The sequence below is a fragment of the Echinops telfairi genome, unplaced genomic scaffold (genome assembly GCF_000313985.2).
Source record: "Echinops telfairi isolate 266 unplaced genomic scaffold, ASM31398v2 ScPeMD7_70;HRSCAF=299, whole genome shotgun sequence".
In the NCBI taxonomy this organism is placed as follows: domain Eukaryota; kingdom Metazoa; phylum Chordata; class Mammalia; order Afrosoricida; family Tenrecidae; genus Echinops; species Echinops telfairi.
The window spans coordinates 30,092,222-30,108,406 of record NW_022103968.1 but is presented as its reverse complement, the minus strand read 5'-3'; the positions used below and the strand labels follow the sequence as shown (position 1 = coordinate 30,108,406).

General features: G+C 42.4%; 1 protein-coding gene across 1 annotated transcript in view; it reads right to left on the bottom strand.

The window, feature by feature from the left end:
- Window positions 1–16,185, bottom strand: part of HPSE2 (heparanase 2 (inactive)) — a 668,247-nt gene that overhangs the window by 225,232 nt on the left and 426,830 nt on the right. Inside the window, exon 6 of the mRNA XM_004701008.2 lies at window positions 6,436–6,483. Coding sequence (XP_004701065.1) covers window positions 6,436–6,483 — 48 coding nt within the window. The remainder of the gene's footprint in view (window positions 1–6,435; window positions 6,484–16,185) is intronic.

Genomic DNA, 16,185 nt, shown 5'->3' with positions numbered 1-16,185 from the left:
AGGGAAAGAGAGGGAGAAAGGGGGAACAGAGGACAAGGTCTATATGTGGCCTCCTCCCTGGGGGACGGACAGCGGAGAAGTAGGTGAGGGAGATGTGGGATGGGGTAAGATATGATAAAATAATAATAAATTATAAATTATTGGGAGTTCGGGGGGAGCGGGGAGGGAGAGGGAAAAATGAGCTGAATCCAGTGGCTCAAGTGGAAAGTGGGTGTCGTAAGAATGATGAAGTCAACATATGTACTAAAGTGCTGGACACAGATGACGTATGTACAGATTGTAATGAGTTGTATGAGCCCCTAATAAAATGATTATTAAAAAAAAAGAAAAGTGGATGAGGGGAGACTTCAGACAGTGCAAGATATGACAAAATAATAATTTATAAATAATCAAAGGTTCATGAGGGAGAGGGGAGCAAGGAGGGAGGGGAAAAATGAGGAGTTGATGGTAGTGGTTTAAGTGGAGAGCAAATGTTTTGAGAATGATGAGGGTAATGAATGTACAAATGTGCTTTACACAGTTGATGTATGTATGGATTGTGATAGGAGTTGTATTAGCCCCTAATAAAATGATTTAAAAAAATATTTGTCTTCTTAAAGAAAACTTTAAAAGAAAGCACAAAAACACATGGAAAGAAGGAGCTTATCAAAGAAACACCCTTCAGGAAAACGTCCCCAGATTGAGACCAGCCAGCTAATGAGCAGAATGAAAGACAGGCTTACAAAGACTCCCCGGAGACAAGAGGCTGTTAAAGGTACTGAGAAAGAGAGAGAGACAGAGAAAAACACCTGGAAACACACACACACACACACACACACACACACCTAAAAATGGCACTGGATTTTCCAACGACTATAAGAAAAGCTAGAATCAAATGGTGTCACAATCCAAGGAAAATGGATATGCATCCAAACATTAATTAACCCCCAATACAAGGCATCAAAGAAATCTGAGGAAAAAATTACATACAAAGAAACAAGCACACAAGTGATGGCTGAGCTGATGTCAGAAATGGTGAGGGACAGGCCACAATGGTACATCTATAATGTGCCAAAAGGAAAAAAAAAAAAAAGAGAGAATCCTATTTTTGCCTCTCATTTATCTTTTTCTGGAAATTCATGGAAAACACGCTCTACCAAATTGAGGGAGTAAGCCTCTAAACAAGGCGTAGGTCCAACAAATCCGAGAGGCACTAGGAATCCCCCAGGTGATGGGGAATGGGGGCCCCAGGACAACAGCTGTGCAGGAAGCATGGAGCTCAACCAGTCCAGGTTGGAACAGGAGGAGGCACTGTCCAGGAGAGCTATCTCTGAGGAGAAGGTCAAAGTGAAGATCGTGAGAGGAATTTACCCCGCTGGTACAGGGTTTCAGGATGAACGCAGCCCGTAGCCTTCTTCCATTCTGACAAGAGTTGCTATTACACCACCAGGGGCAAAAGGTAGGAAGTTTGCAGCAGCGTAATTCTATGTCCTAACTTCTCTCCTGCTCATCTTTCATGGCTATGGCATGAAGGGCATATATTTTACATCTCTCTATACTATTAAGGTGGTTAAGTGCTTGACTGCTTATGTATTAGAAAGGTTGCTGATTTGAACCCCATCCCCACGCCCACCCCCCAGACATACCTTGGAAGAATGTCTAGTGGTTTCCTTCAGAAGATGACATCCTTAAGCAGTCTATCCAGCAATTCAACTTTGCCCAGAGGGTCACCATGCAACTGAAGCTAATCTACAGCGACTAACACCACCAGTATATACTACAAACGCCACAAAACCAGTTTTGTCTTTGAGTCCACTGTGTATTTTATTAAGACACATTTAAAAAATCATCTTTGATCATCTTCCATCAATCTACCACTTACAAGGCCAAGTTCCCTTCTGCGGGTACTTCCTTTCAGTCTAGAGAACTTCAACTTTAACCTTTAGTTTTTCTTGAAGTACCAGGATCCTGGCTTTCATCTATCAACATAGCTTTACTTCGCTTTAGTATTTGAAAAGTATTTTTGCTATATAATAGGATTCTATTTCCTTTCAGCACTTTATAGATGTTGTACCATTGTTGCCTGCCCTCACCATTGCTGACATCAAATCAGCCATCACGGTGTCTTTGTTTCTTTGTGTGTAAAATACTGTTGGTCCCAGGTTTCTTTGATGCTTTTATTTTAGTATTTGTTATGAATAGTTTGACTCTGATGTTCGTAAGTGTTATTTTCTTTGTCTTCATTCTGCTTAGGGTTTGTCTTCCTTATTGGATCTGTGTCAATGTTTCCCACAAAACTTGGGAGTCCAGACTTGATGACTGAAAAAAAAAGTCCTGCCCCATTACCTTTCTCCTGTCCTTAAGGATTCTAATTACTTATATATCAGATCATTCGATATTGACACTGAGGTTGGCTAAAGCTTAGCTCATTTTCTTCCCACTTAGTAAAGTATCAGTATTAGTAAGTGGACACCAAAGACAGAATTCTTGACATACATAGAAAGGCACTTTTTCTATTCTTGGGTTCTAGGTCTCTGTCCATATCACATATGTCCTATGAGATGGTGCTGTGTTAGTCTGGGTAGACAAGAGGAACGAATTCATAGACACTCATGTGTGTGTAAGAGAGCTTTATATCAAAGAGCAATTGTACATTAAGAAAATAACCCCACCCAATCCAGATTGTCTGCAAGTCCAATATTAGCCCATATGTCTGATACCAGTCTATAAATTCCTCTTAAGAGTCACACAGCCATGCAATGATGCTAAATGCAGGAAGATCACAGGCCAGTGGGTGGAAAGTCTTATGGATCCACTGATGGTGGAAGCATCTTAGCGCTGATGTGGGTCTCCACGCGGCTCCTCCAGCTCCAGGGCTCTGGCTATAGCTCCATGTGGCTTGTCCGCAGGAAGATTAGTAGAGAATCTGTCTGTCCCACCTCAAGCAAGCTATTTATCTCTTTAGCGCCTCCAAATGAGGTCATCAAGCTGCGACCTGATTGACAGGACAGACTCCACCCCTCCACCAGTTGACACCAGATTAGGCAACTACCACAGGCGTGATGGCAAAGCATGTTATAGAGTTGCTCTACCATATTCTAAGTTGACACTCGAGTAGAACAGACAGTTAGATAGAGTCTCCCGCTTCCTTGGTAGCCCTGAGAGCTGCAGAAAGCAGTGTACTTTGAGCAAAGCAGATCAAAGCAGAACAGAAACAGAAGCAAGGAAACACCTTTACCATTGCACCCGATCCGAAGAGTTAGGGAAAGATGTTTGTGTGAGTGAACAAATTTCAGAACCTTTCATTTGCTAGATCTGTTTCTTATTTCTGTTTATCTGTATGCAAATTCACTAACCCTTTCTTAGTTTCTAACATCTTGTTAGCCAGTCCAGTGTGTTTTAAATTTCACATAACTCTTTTTAGTTCATGAATTCCATTTTGTTCTTTCTCACAGTGGACATCTTTCCCTTAACTCTTTGAATGTATTTACAATAGATTCCTTAACATTCTTGTCAGCTAGCTATAAAAGCAGGGTGCTGTTAGGGTCGCTCACTCTTACTTGGTTTTTCTGCTTGGGTTAGTTAGTGAGGGGCCAATCGCTAGATCATATATCTTGGTTCTCACAATGTAGCAAACCCAAGAGCAGGAGCTTCCAAATCAAAAGAGAATAAATATATGTAAGCATCTGTTTATATGTGGCTTTCAATAAAGAGTTCTAGTTCTTCAAGCTATTTCTGATTCTGTAATCGATTATTTTGGTTATGGACATATCTGTATATTGACAGATTCCAAGTTGATTTTGACCCTTCCTAAGGACTCTTGAATAACTTTCCATTATTAAGTATCCTTCACTTTTCTCAGCATCCTTCTTGCCAGATTTACTAGGATTGTTTTAGGACTGGAGATGATAAATGGGAGGTTCCAGGTGTTACCATGGTCCCCAGATTAGTGCTGATCATGGAGCCAAGAGACATACAATCCCTCCCTGCTATGGAGGGTACCTTTGGAGTAGTTGCACAGGCATGGTTTTTATCTTGAGAGATGGCCAATTGTTTTAAAGTAGTCAAAAGATGAAATGTAGTTATTAAAAGTACATTTCCCCATTATAGAAAAATGTATTATAGGGGGGAAAAATGCTGGGCTCACTTCAGTCCATTTATGCAACACAGAGTCCTCGAATAGAGAAGAAAAGCTGTCTCTGATTCCTCTTTATCTGCCCTGATCATTTGCAAAATCACACATTCTTATCCCCAAAATTTCCTACGTGGATCTCATTATCTCTCATTTATAGAATTATACAAATCCCGTAAGCTTCAGCCTCGACGCTACATTACTTGAGGAGTCTTTTTGTAAAGACACTGAGCAGCATCTTACTTCTTCCACTACAGCTTCATATTCCCAAGAAAGGGGCCTTGTCTTGCTACCAAAGGGCAGTCGTGATGAAGAGAAACGTCACTGGAAGAAGGTAGGGTTGCTTCAAGCCCCAGGTCTGCCACTTTCTGGGTCATCGTTAGACTTTCTACTGCATCCAGTGAGCTGTGGGAAAATGGAGTTGATACTAGTCCTACCTCGCGTGGTTGTCGCGAGGAGCAGGCATGGCGAGCTCACGCACAGCTACGGAGCAGTTCCCCTTCCTGCCACAGTGCTATCAGTACCGTGAAAACGGCAAGAGTGGGAATCTGACAGAACTGACGGCTTTGTTTTCCAGATCTCACAAGTTTTCCACCTCTGACAAGGTGCAATCTTACCTCTTTTCTTTTAGTAGAAATCATTTCCATTTCCCTTCTCTGATGGGTTTCCACCTTATACAGGTTCTGGCTTCCACAGGTTTTGCTCTATTTAAATGCTTAATAAGGAAATGTCTAAATGAATACTGGCTGGTTTGCGTAAGTTCCATTCTGATGGATAAGAAAAACCAGTTTTGAAAAGGATCATAACTCTAAGTTATGGTAAATGCTATGAAAACAACAACAAAGAGCTAAGGAAAAAATGAAATAAAGATTCTGCATGCAATAGGATGGTCAAAGAAGGCCTCTCTGAGCACATCGAATGTAAGTCGAGACTTAAAGCATAAGGAGCAGCCACACAGAGTGGGAAGGACAAGACTCTCTGAAGAGGGAACACTGGGCACAAAGGTTCTGAGGGTACAAAAACCTGACGTCCACTGAGAGGCGGAACTGGAATCACCGAACAGACCGAGGCCCCAGATAAGGACAGAGAGCAGCGGAGGCCACCCAACCATGAAAAGGCTTCATGAGGCCAGAAGAGAGAGTGGCTTTTTGTCTAAGTGCAAAGGGATTACCTGCTGGGATATTTCAGTAATCAGATGAAGGGATCCCAAGACCCACTTAATCTGTGAATTATGAAACTAAACTAAAGGCGGATAAGAATTTCTGAACACATTTTGAGCTTGTTCAAAGAAATGAAGAGTATACATGTGGCATGAAATATTGCCCAATATGATTGAAGCTATTGGTTGCCAACAAATAAAAATCTTTGGGGGATATATAATAAGTATTTGTTTTTCTATTTATCTTTTTTTATATCTATCCATGATCCCCCCCTAACACCCCCCAGAAATGAATACCACCCTTTGAGGTGGGTGTTCAATAGAAGGGATAAGTGATCTAGGCAGGAAGAACCAGAGTACATAGAAACAGGAGCCAAAGTCCAGGGCTCTCAAGCTGTCTCTCTTCTAAGGTGGTCCTCACTCCCCAGACTGCCCTGATGTCCTGAGCGGGCCCCACTATGTCTACGCCACCCCCACTCCCCCCGCCCACATGGACTCATAAACTTCTTGAAGGGCATTCTGGCACCAAGGCTAGGAGGAGTCATGAGGAAAATTTAGATTTATGAATCAGATCATTCTCTCCACAAGCCAAGTTACCTTTGGGAAAACAGGTCCTTACCATCGTAAACTTCTTCCTAGAACACCAGGGTTATCTTCTCTCTTGAGACAACTTCCTTCCTTCATTTTCTTTCCATTTTTAAAAAATCTGCTTCATATTAGAGACTACTTGGCACTAATTAAGAACACTGCCACTAATATCACAAGGTGTTTCTACTTTCACATGATATACTGAGTAATTAGAACAATTTCTGCTCTTCAACAAAGAAATATATTCCTACAGGAAAAATCTGTGTGGATGAGCTGTCAGGCTCGGATCCCCTTTACCTGTTCACTTATGGCATGTGAATTTCAAAGTATTCATAATTGCTGAGTCCTCTAAAAATGTGTCAGTATTTTTTTCCCTCCCAAACAGCAAAACAAACAATCTCTAAGTATTTTGAGACAACATGTGTCATAAGAATACTTTGTGTCTAATTTTAACTTTTTGTTCCTCTGAAGATGAAGGATAATTTACTTAATGTCACTTATGAACTTGGTGACAACTAATTAGCCTTCAATTCACCATAGCTGATCCAGAAATAAGAGCAAAAGGGTGAATACCTACTGTTGCCAGGTAACTGCATCCACTGCGTTTCCGGCCACCTTCATGAATCTGTAAGGAATAGAAAACAAAATGAAAAGAGATCTCATCCCCAAGGTTAAAATGAGATACACGGAGCCATTGGAAATCGTAGCTATTAGTGGGCAAGCTATAAAGAAGGCAAAGGTAGCTGAACGTAATAGTTCCCTCCACACCTTTCACCACTAAGAAATCAAGAACTCAATCTACGTCTGTCTTTCTCAGTGCATGCTAGCTGGCACCCACATTGCCTCCCCTATAATCAAAACGTATCTGTTCCATTTCCTAGAAACTCCAATTTCTGTTAGGAAACAAATATCCTTCCCCAAGGATGAAAGCACAATCGATGTTGTTGAAAACCCTGAAACCTCTCTTCCTGGAGAAATCCCAGTGTATTTATACAAATATAACAAAAACCCACTGCCATTGGATCGAATCCAACTCAGAGCGACTCTATAGGATTTCTGAGACCGTCCATCTTCACAGGGCAGGCAGTCTCATCTTCTCTTGGAGCTGCTGCTGGGTTTGGAGGACTGCCCTTGTGGTTGGCAGCATCCAGTGTCCACTACCGATGGGCTGCCCATCTGACTGAGTGTAGAAACCTGTGCACCACAAAGAAAACTGCAGCCATTTTCAGGGCAGCTCACCTGAGAGCTGCCATCTCACAGTTGTATTTAAAACTCACAAGGAGGGCCAGCAGAGCTTTGTGTTCTGGGAGTTCCACGAGAACCAAAGGTCCAGGAGGCAGCATTAGGGACTCAAAGGTGTCCTAGGATATTACAAGTCACATGACTGTAATTAGTCAGTGATCCAATCTACCCCTTCCCCCACTCACCTGGTCCGAGGCTGTGTGCTGGCACGGCTATTATCACTGTTTGAGAGCATTACCACCCAGACACAGGCAATCTCAGTTCTTTAAGGTACTCTTTTCAGCCCCCAGGTCCTGGAGGGGACCTGAGTTAGTTAATTGTGCCAGCCTGGCCGATAATCACATGTGGTGCTGGTTGAAAGGCGGAGGGATAAATGGGTGGTGAAGCCTCGCCTTTCTAGTTCTCGGGTCTCTTGCTTTGTGATGGTCGCACCAGGATGCAGCTGCTTTAGCAGCTCCCTGCTTCAGCTTGCAAGATTGACATCCTACAAGACATCTCTGAGGAGAAGCCGCATGGACCTATCCCGATGCAGCCTGGATGCTGGAGCAGCCGTGTGGAGACCCCTGCTAGTGCTGAGATGCTTGTTCGTTCACTGACTCAGCTTTCCTCCTGCAGTCGGCATCATTGCCTCTGTTTTGTGAGGTGGAAGACATTGTGGACTGGTGTTGGGTTAATGGGTTAATGTTGGACTTGTGGGCTTAGGCAGCATTGGGTTGGGATGTTTTCGTGATGCACCTTTTCTTTACATAAAACTCTCTCATACATGAGTCGCCGTGGATTTGTTTCTCCAAAGTACCTAGACTAATACAGGACCTTTTCCTGATCTTAAAAAAAAACCTAGTCTTTCATCGGTACGTCCTAACTGAAGAACTCTCCCGCCAGAGCGGGAGGTGGTTTTGTCTGGGAGTCCCTAGTCCTATCCCAGTGGATCTCGTCAGAAGTCTCTAGGCTCTGCTCAGAGTCTCTTTGCCATGGTGGTGAGGATGGCCGAGCCTTTCTGCAGAGGTGGACAAGAGCACAAATCAGAGGCGGACACCAGGGTGTTGGCTGGCGTCAAAGTGAAGTGTATTTTGAAGAGGAAAAGCAACAAAGAAGCCGCCCTGTCTTGATGTTCGTCTGAATGATCTGACCTTGTTTCACCAGTGCCATCGAGCAGTGTAGGATCGAGAACACACACCAGAAAAGCAGCATAGAAACAAAGGATAAGAGAGTGTAATGGATAGAGAAAAGGGATAAAGATGTCTTTAAAAAGGCAAGAAGCATAAAATCGTTAATGATGGGCGGGGCCAATATAGCAACTTGGGCTAGGGGGAAAAGAACATTAACTGAGTAGTTACTTGGTGCCAAGGCAATGTGAGCAGGCCATTATACAGATTGCTATTGTCCTCACCGACTAGAGAAATCATAGAGCCCAGATCCCAAGAAGCCCAAATCGTATGGGGTCATGCCACTCCTACTAGCAGAACTGCTTGGGAAGCTGGTCCCTTCTGCTTTGGGAATCTTGGGCTTCTCCACATGACTTTTCCCCAGTCCAGAAAACTCCGTCAGACTCTGGGAGGGTAGTTTCAGTCTCCATACTATTTCTGACCTTATATCTATAGGGTATTTGGGGTTCAGAATCTAGAGAAGATGACTGAACTATCTTTCTGCCTTCTGTGCACTGCTGTATGCTTTCCCCGAGGACGCAGCTGCACAGCCAACTAGCCCCACCAATTGGAGAAGGAGAAAGAAAGGACAACTAGCAGAGAAAGATAACGGATTGGCATCTAAAATACTGTCCCAGTCACATAAGCACTCTACGGCGATCGATGCTGACAATAATCTTAGAAGCAAGTGATCCAGAAATGAAGTTGGGAAGGAAACATTGCATTCTCATCAGGATTTTTTAAATTAAAAAATCCAGACAATCTTAGATCAAACATATATTTTTAAAAAGGAATAAAAAGATATATTTACATGGATTTACTCCTCCCAAACTATCTCTAAAATAGAAGTATTTTATGTAAGACTGATACACCGGTATTTTATTTAATACGACCTTCATTTTCATATAAAAGTAGCCATTCTCTTATAGAATGTTCTGACTATAGAAGGTTTTCCATTTGTTTACACGTATAATTTCACATAATCTTCAAGATGACCCGGTTAAGTAGATATTCCTATTTCATAATAGAAAAGGCTGAGTATGATACAAGTTATGTGACGTGCTCAAATTCAGAGAGTTGGTGTGGACTAAGAAACCAGGTGGTGCTGTGGTTATTCATTGGGCTGCTAACCAAAAGATCAACAGTTCGAAACCATTAGCAGCAATTCCAGAGAAAGACAGCTTTCTAGTCCCGTAAAGAGTTAGAAATGACGCAATGGCAGTAACTGAGTGAGTGTGGACTAAACCCAGGTTCTCGGATTCCAATTCCTGTTCTCTTTGTAGCAGCCTATCTGGCCTCCACCTTACTAATGCCAGGAAGTATAGGACAGCTCTCAGATGTTGCAATTTTTGCTTGAGAAAACACTATTATAATTATCGGGGAGGGGGAAGGCCTGAGCAGCATCTTTGCTCATTGCCTTTCTCTTAGACGTCAACATTTCAGTGCTTGTTTGTAAGACATTGTGCCAGGTCCTGCTCTCAAAGGTGGAGCAAGGAAGGTCTATGCTCTGAAACCACCACAACAGAACCCAGGAGACAGGGAATACTTATACAACGAGCTGTAAAAAGCTTACAGGTGCTGTACTACTGGGAACGATGGACTGCGGTGGGACCACAATCAAAAGAGCCATTTGCTCTACCTCTCATGGTATTAGAAGAGGAATCAACCAAAAACCCGGACCTCACTTCCATCGAGTTACTTCTGACTCCGAACTGCCCCACAGAACAGAGGAGAACTGACCCTGTGTGATTTTGAGACGGTAAATCTGTGTGAGAGCAAAAGGCCCCAACATTCTCTCACAGAGAGATGGTGGGTCCGAACTGATAATCTTGTGGCTAAGAGCTCAAGGAAAAACTCACTACACCACCAGGGCGCCTTCAGAAGAACGATAAAGCTTCCCCCTGGAAAGGACATTGGACCTGCATTGAAGGGGATGACTGAAGAGTTATACAAGCAAACGAACAGTGTGGACAAAGCAAGAAGAATCAAGAAGAGCCCTATTCCCATGGGTGCTGCTACGATCACTAAAGCCCACCTGTGAATGTAACAAGTCTGACAGCAAAGTCCAAGTCCAGCCCCGGTCCTGTTTACCTATGCTAACACCCCACACAGTAGGGTCAAATAGAGCTATCTCGTTCCATGCATGTATATGTTTGTAGGCTTTATCTTGTGTTTAAATACTATCTAAAGAGGACTAGATTTGTGTATGTGTGTGTGTGTGTGTGCGCGTGTATGTGCTTTATTTATGTAAAACATTGTAAACATGGCTGCAAATAAAGTTAGTGATACCAGCAGTAAAACTAAGGGGAAACTGTGCTAACCACAGGAGACTTAAAGAAAGAAATCATTGAGAAATTTGAATCAGGTTGCCTCTTGTCTGATTGGGCAGCTGAATACAATGTGGCTAAGTTGGCACTGTTACCATTTGGGGAGGGGGGATGTGATTCAAGCAGATATATCAAAAGGTGTGAAATTTTTATTTTTTGAAACTATTTTATTGGGAGTTAATACAGCTTTCATATCATTCCATAGTTCAATCACACCAAGCAGTATTGTACAGTTTCTACCACCATCAGTTTTAAAGCCTTCTTTTCCTTCCTGAACTCCTTGACATCAGCGACTTTTTACCCACTTTACGCACACACACACACACACACACACACACACACTCACCCCACCCCCATCCCCATCCCCACCCTCCACCACCACCACCGTACCTCCAGAAACAATTAGTTTACTTGCTGTCCCAATAGTTTCACCTGGGGTTTTATACACCAGGATTAGATTCGACTTTTAGAAAGACCGGTCTGCCTATGGTAAAGACACAAGATACCGGTTCAGATAAAGTGGCAGGAGATGGATGATCCCAGAGTGGTGGGAAGCGTTAAAATGTGGATGTGAAAAAAAGACACAATGGAGAGAGAGTGCTGGTGTTCTCAAGTGGACTTGGCAGTTGAACTTCAGTGGGGTAAAGTGCGTAAGAGAGGGCACCAATGTTTGCACTGCAGGAATACCATTCCCCAAACCGGGGCCAGCAGGAGGGGACTTTTGATGGTGGTGTTGGTGAGTTTTTTCCAATCTCCTGAACATCTGTCAAGGAACTTGAAGTCAATGATCATTGGTATAATCACAGTTAACAGTCACAAGAAAATTAGGAAACAAATCATCAGGATCTGCTCTCACAGGCAATTAATAATAAATCTAATTTGGCATGTTGGAAATTGCACATTACCTCTTCCTGATCTATAATCTGGAATCCTCATAATCATTGAGTAATTTGTTTTGTTCTACGTTGATAATTAAGTCCTTAAATAACCTTCTATAAAAAATAGTATGATAAAGAGAATGGTTAAGTATAAAGGACCTTTAGTGTTTAAGGATTTTTCACTATTTCCCTAAAAAAATTCTTTAAAAGTCATAATTAAATTTGCAATATAATGAATTTATATACTGAATATTATATAATCTACAGAAAATATTTCAAACATGAACATATGAAAATATGTTCTGGGTAGGAAACATAATTCTGGGTAGGAAAACTACTTTTCTTCATACACTAATTTATGGGTTTTTCTAATAAACAATCCTGACAGATCTTTTTGAAACTTTACAAAATTATTGTAACATTCATCTTGAATAGACAAAAAATGTTTGAAAATTGCAGTAATGATCTACCACATATTAAATGGCATCATAAAAACTGATAAAGTATTTCTAGCTCAGGAATTCATGAAGGGGTTTAGGGAACAGAACGACTACTCAAAGCCATATATGCGAATTTAGTATGTTAAGGAAACTAGCATCGGGAATGCTCCTGGTGGTGCAGTCAGTTATGAACTGGGCTTCTAGCTGTAAGTTTAGGAGATCAAACCAAATTTTACAGTCTCAGAAACCCACAGGGCAGTTCTGCTTCGTCCTAGAGCAGCGGTTCTCAACCTGGGGGTGAACGGACCCTCACAGGGGTCTCCTAAGACCATCTGAAAACACAGATTTCCGATGGTCTTAGGAACCGAGACACTGCTCCTCTATCCATCTCCGCCCACATGCAGATACACCCACATATGAGTACCCGGTGTGAAGACTCCTACCCATGCTACACCATGCTTCAAGGCAAAATTTCATTTATTTGTCATGAGAAATAAATATTTCACAATATATAATTACACATCATTTTGTGATGAATCACTATGCTTTAATTGTGTTCAATTTGTAACGATGAACACATATCCTGCATACCAGATATTTACATTACGATTCATAACAGTAGCAAAATGACACTTATGAAGTAGCAACAAAAATAATGTTATGGCTGGGGGTCACCGCAGCATGAGGAACTGGATTACAGGGTCGCGGCTTCAGGAAGGTGGAGAACCACTGGCCTAGAGGGTAGTTATGGATTGGCATCAACTCAATGGCAATGAGCGTGGTTTCTGAAGCTTTGAAGTTTCCTCTTTGTTTTGGGGGAGGGAATAAATGAAAGTAAAGCCAGCTCCTCATCTAATATTTCATTTTGTGTATGAAATATAAATGTGTAAACTATCTATTCATTTAATTATGTATTTACATATTTAAATTAAGATTCAATATTTCTGAACAAATATCATTATCATCTTTTTAACTTTAGTAAGTGATGAGCCAGTAAAAGGCTGTTATAGCTAACACTGAAGAAATGCCATTATTAAATACATCCTTATGTGAAAATTGCGATAAAACATATTATTCCTTTTTTCCTCTAAGCAAAACGATGAGACCAACTTCCAGCATATGGAAGCATTTCTACATGGACTGTGAGTAGGAAAAATATATATAATTGGCAAATTATGTCAAACAAGTTGACATTTCCAAATACCACCAGGATGACCAAGCTTCTTGTTCTTCTAAATCATGGCTAATCTTTGCTTTCCAGAGGTCTTTGACTTATTTTTTAAGGCAGTCCTAGAAGAAGCAAACCTACCCACAGAAACAACACATAAATGAAATCTATTAGACAAAATCCCAAGGAACAGGGAATATAGTTAATGAATTTGTGGCACCACCTCCCACCTGAAAATGAAGGGCCCCTGTATCTCACTCCAGGAACCCTGTGCTGTAGTGGGAAATGGGCTGTGGGTCACGCATCGGGCCGCCGGCTGCAAGGTCAGCAGTTTGAAACCACTAGCTGCGCCGAGGGAGAAAGATTAATGTTCTACTCCCCTAGAGATTTACTTTCTCAGAAGCCCTCAAAGGCAGTTCTACTCTGTCTGACAGGCTTGCTGCGAAGCAGAATTGACTTTAAGGCAGTGGGATTTGGTTTCATTTTATTTTTTTCGTTATATCTACTCGGGATCTATATTGCTTCCACACTCTGCTTTTACATCTATATTGGTCCTGCAGAGAACCAGAAGTCTAAAAAAACAATATTCTTCTTTATTCTAATCTAACATTGATGGATTCTCCTCCTCTCAAGTTCTGCCTGTTACTCAGAAACTGGCCCAAACCGTACAAATGAGTCACTTCAACACAGCTGCAAAATGCTGCGCACTGGTAATATCGGAGGTGGAAGAACACGCACACGGAAGAATGCTGTCGGGAGGCAACTACCACCGGGAAACTAACATGCTGTTTAGGGTCTGGTATATCCAAGGATTTTCAGCCATCCACTTCTATTTTAATCCCTAGTTTAAATCTATAAAAGTGAAAACTCAAAGTTGACCCAGGATGGGAATAAAGACCAGAGGGGAAGCTTTTGATTTTCCCAAGTCAGATGTCTCCAAACTTGACTTACGGCAGATGTTATGTTATGAGCTCAGAGGCAGGGTCTGTTGGCTCTTCTACTGGCATTGGGTGAAGCACAGAAAGATAAAAGAAGAAAGGGCACAGAGACCTGTAGCACAGGCAATTGGCCCATGCCAGGCAGACCTTTCAGCACTGGAAGGGTCTCTGTTTCCCCCCATTGAAGCCAACCTGCTAGTGAAAAGAGCAACGTATCTCCTTTCACTGTAAGAGCCCCCTTCCTCCCCCAGGAGGCCCCAGCTCTGGGAGAACTGCCTTCCTTTGTTATCCACCTGCACATATGACGTCTCTGAAATATCGCCGAGCCTTCTCTCCCGGGGCATATCACAGCTCTCTCTTATAATAAGACACATCTTTAGTCATGGTCTTTGGGGCTTGAATTCTACTCGGAACCACAGAGTGTAACTCAGAAAACAGCATTCCAACTTCTGCTTCCAGACAAAAGGATAACTCCTTCCCAAGGACCTGCATGCACAAATGAGCACAGACTTCAATAAGAGTGCAATAGCCTCATCCTTCTTTCCTTGTCCACAAAGAGCAGGGTTGGTTCTGTAATTAACATGAACAAGATAGGACAGCCATTCTACTGAAAAGCCCAAGGGGGTGGGGAATACACAGTGAGGAAATGATTCATCCTGAGCTACAGCAGACCTAGCTGAAGTCAAGTTAAAAACAAATTCAGGAGCACCTTCTGTTTGGTCCAAAGTAACTTGCTTCCCCAGGTCTAAGTATATATGGAGCTCTACTAGGTACTGCATAGAACAGACAAAATGCTGACCTCTCTCTTTCTCTTTCCCCTTTTTCTTGAACCCCATTCCTTTCTCTTTTCTGCCCTCTGGTTTCTCCCTCCCATTATTTTATATGAGGTAGTTAGTTTATTGTGCCAACCTGGCCGATAAACACATGTGGGATTAATTGAAGGGTGGAGGGATAAATGGCTCGGTAAGCCTCGCCTTTCTAGTTCTCGGGTCTCTTGCTTTCTGATGGTCAGACCAGGGTGCAGCTGCCTTAGCCAGTTCCCTGCTTTAGCTTGCAAAGCTTACTTCCTGCAAGCCATCCCTCAGGAGAAGCCACGTGGACCTTCCCTGATGCAGCCCTGGGTGCTGGAGCAGCCGTGTGGAGACCCCTGCCAGCGCTGAGATGCTTACACGTTCACTGATTTGGCTTTCCTCCTGCAGTTGGCATCATAGTGTGTGTTTTGTGAGATGGAGAATGACTTTATGGATTGGTGTTGGACATATGGGCTAATGGGTTAATGTTGGACTTGTGGGCTTGGGCAGCACTGGGTTGGGATGTTTTCTTGATGCGCACTTAACCTTTATATAAAACTCTCTCTTATACATGAGATTCTGTGGATTTGTTTCTCTAAAGTACCCAGACTTACACAGTATATACTACCCACTGGCAGTGAAGCCTGACACACTGTGTAGCTGAATGTTCATCTTAATTGCTAGTGTAACTTGGTTTCATGTTTAAATTATATTTTCTTTAGTTTGATAGATTTATAGTGCAAGGACTGAAGATAGGTGAAATTCTTCACCCAATCTGTCTTGTCAACAAGAGTTATGTCCATGTGGTTTAGTTTACGAAGGCTCTTGAATGAAAAATGTGAAAACAAGCTAGCTAGCATTGACCACATCACAGGCATGGGGTGAGCAATTTGCATGTGGATCGCTCTGTAAGGTGGGTGTTATCCCTTTCATTTTCCAGACAGTGACCTTGGCTCAGGGCCTCAGGAACCTTGTCTTGGGGAGGGGGCAGCAAAGTCACTTGCTATAACATAGTCCAGAAAAAGAATAGTCTACATCATATTTGGTTAGGTAGACACTGGGGTCTAAAAAGCCCATGAGCAACCATCTCTGTGTAACTATTGGTCTCTCCCTGCCCAGAACAAAGAAGAGCAAAACAATGCTCTCAAAGGGGAAATAGACCACAGAACCCTAACCCCTTCATCCCTTAGACCAGAAGACATGGATGGTCCCTGAGCTACAACTACCAAATGGTCTGAAAGGACTCACAATCGGAGGAACTGGATAGAGTGGGCGGTGGGGAAATCATGAAAAAGACCTGACTTATCAGTCTGACAAAGACTAGTTGAACCCTCAAGGCTACGGTCCTTCAAGTCTAGAACTGAATCCACCACTTCGATTCAAGTTTCAGCCACTTGA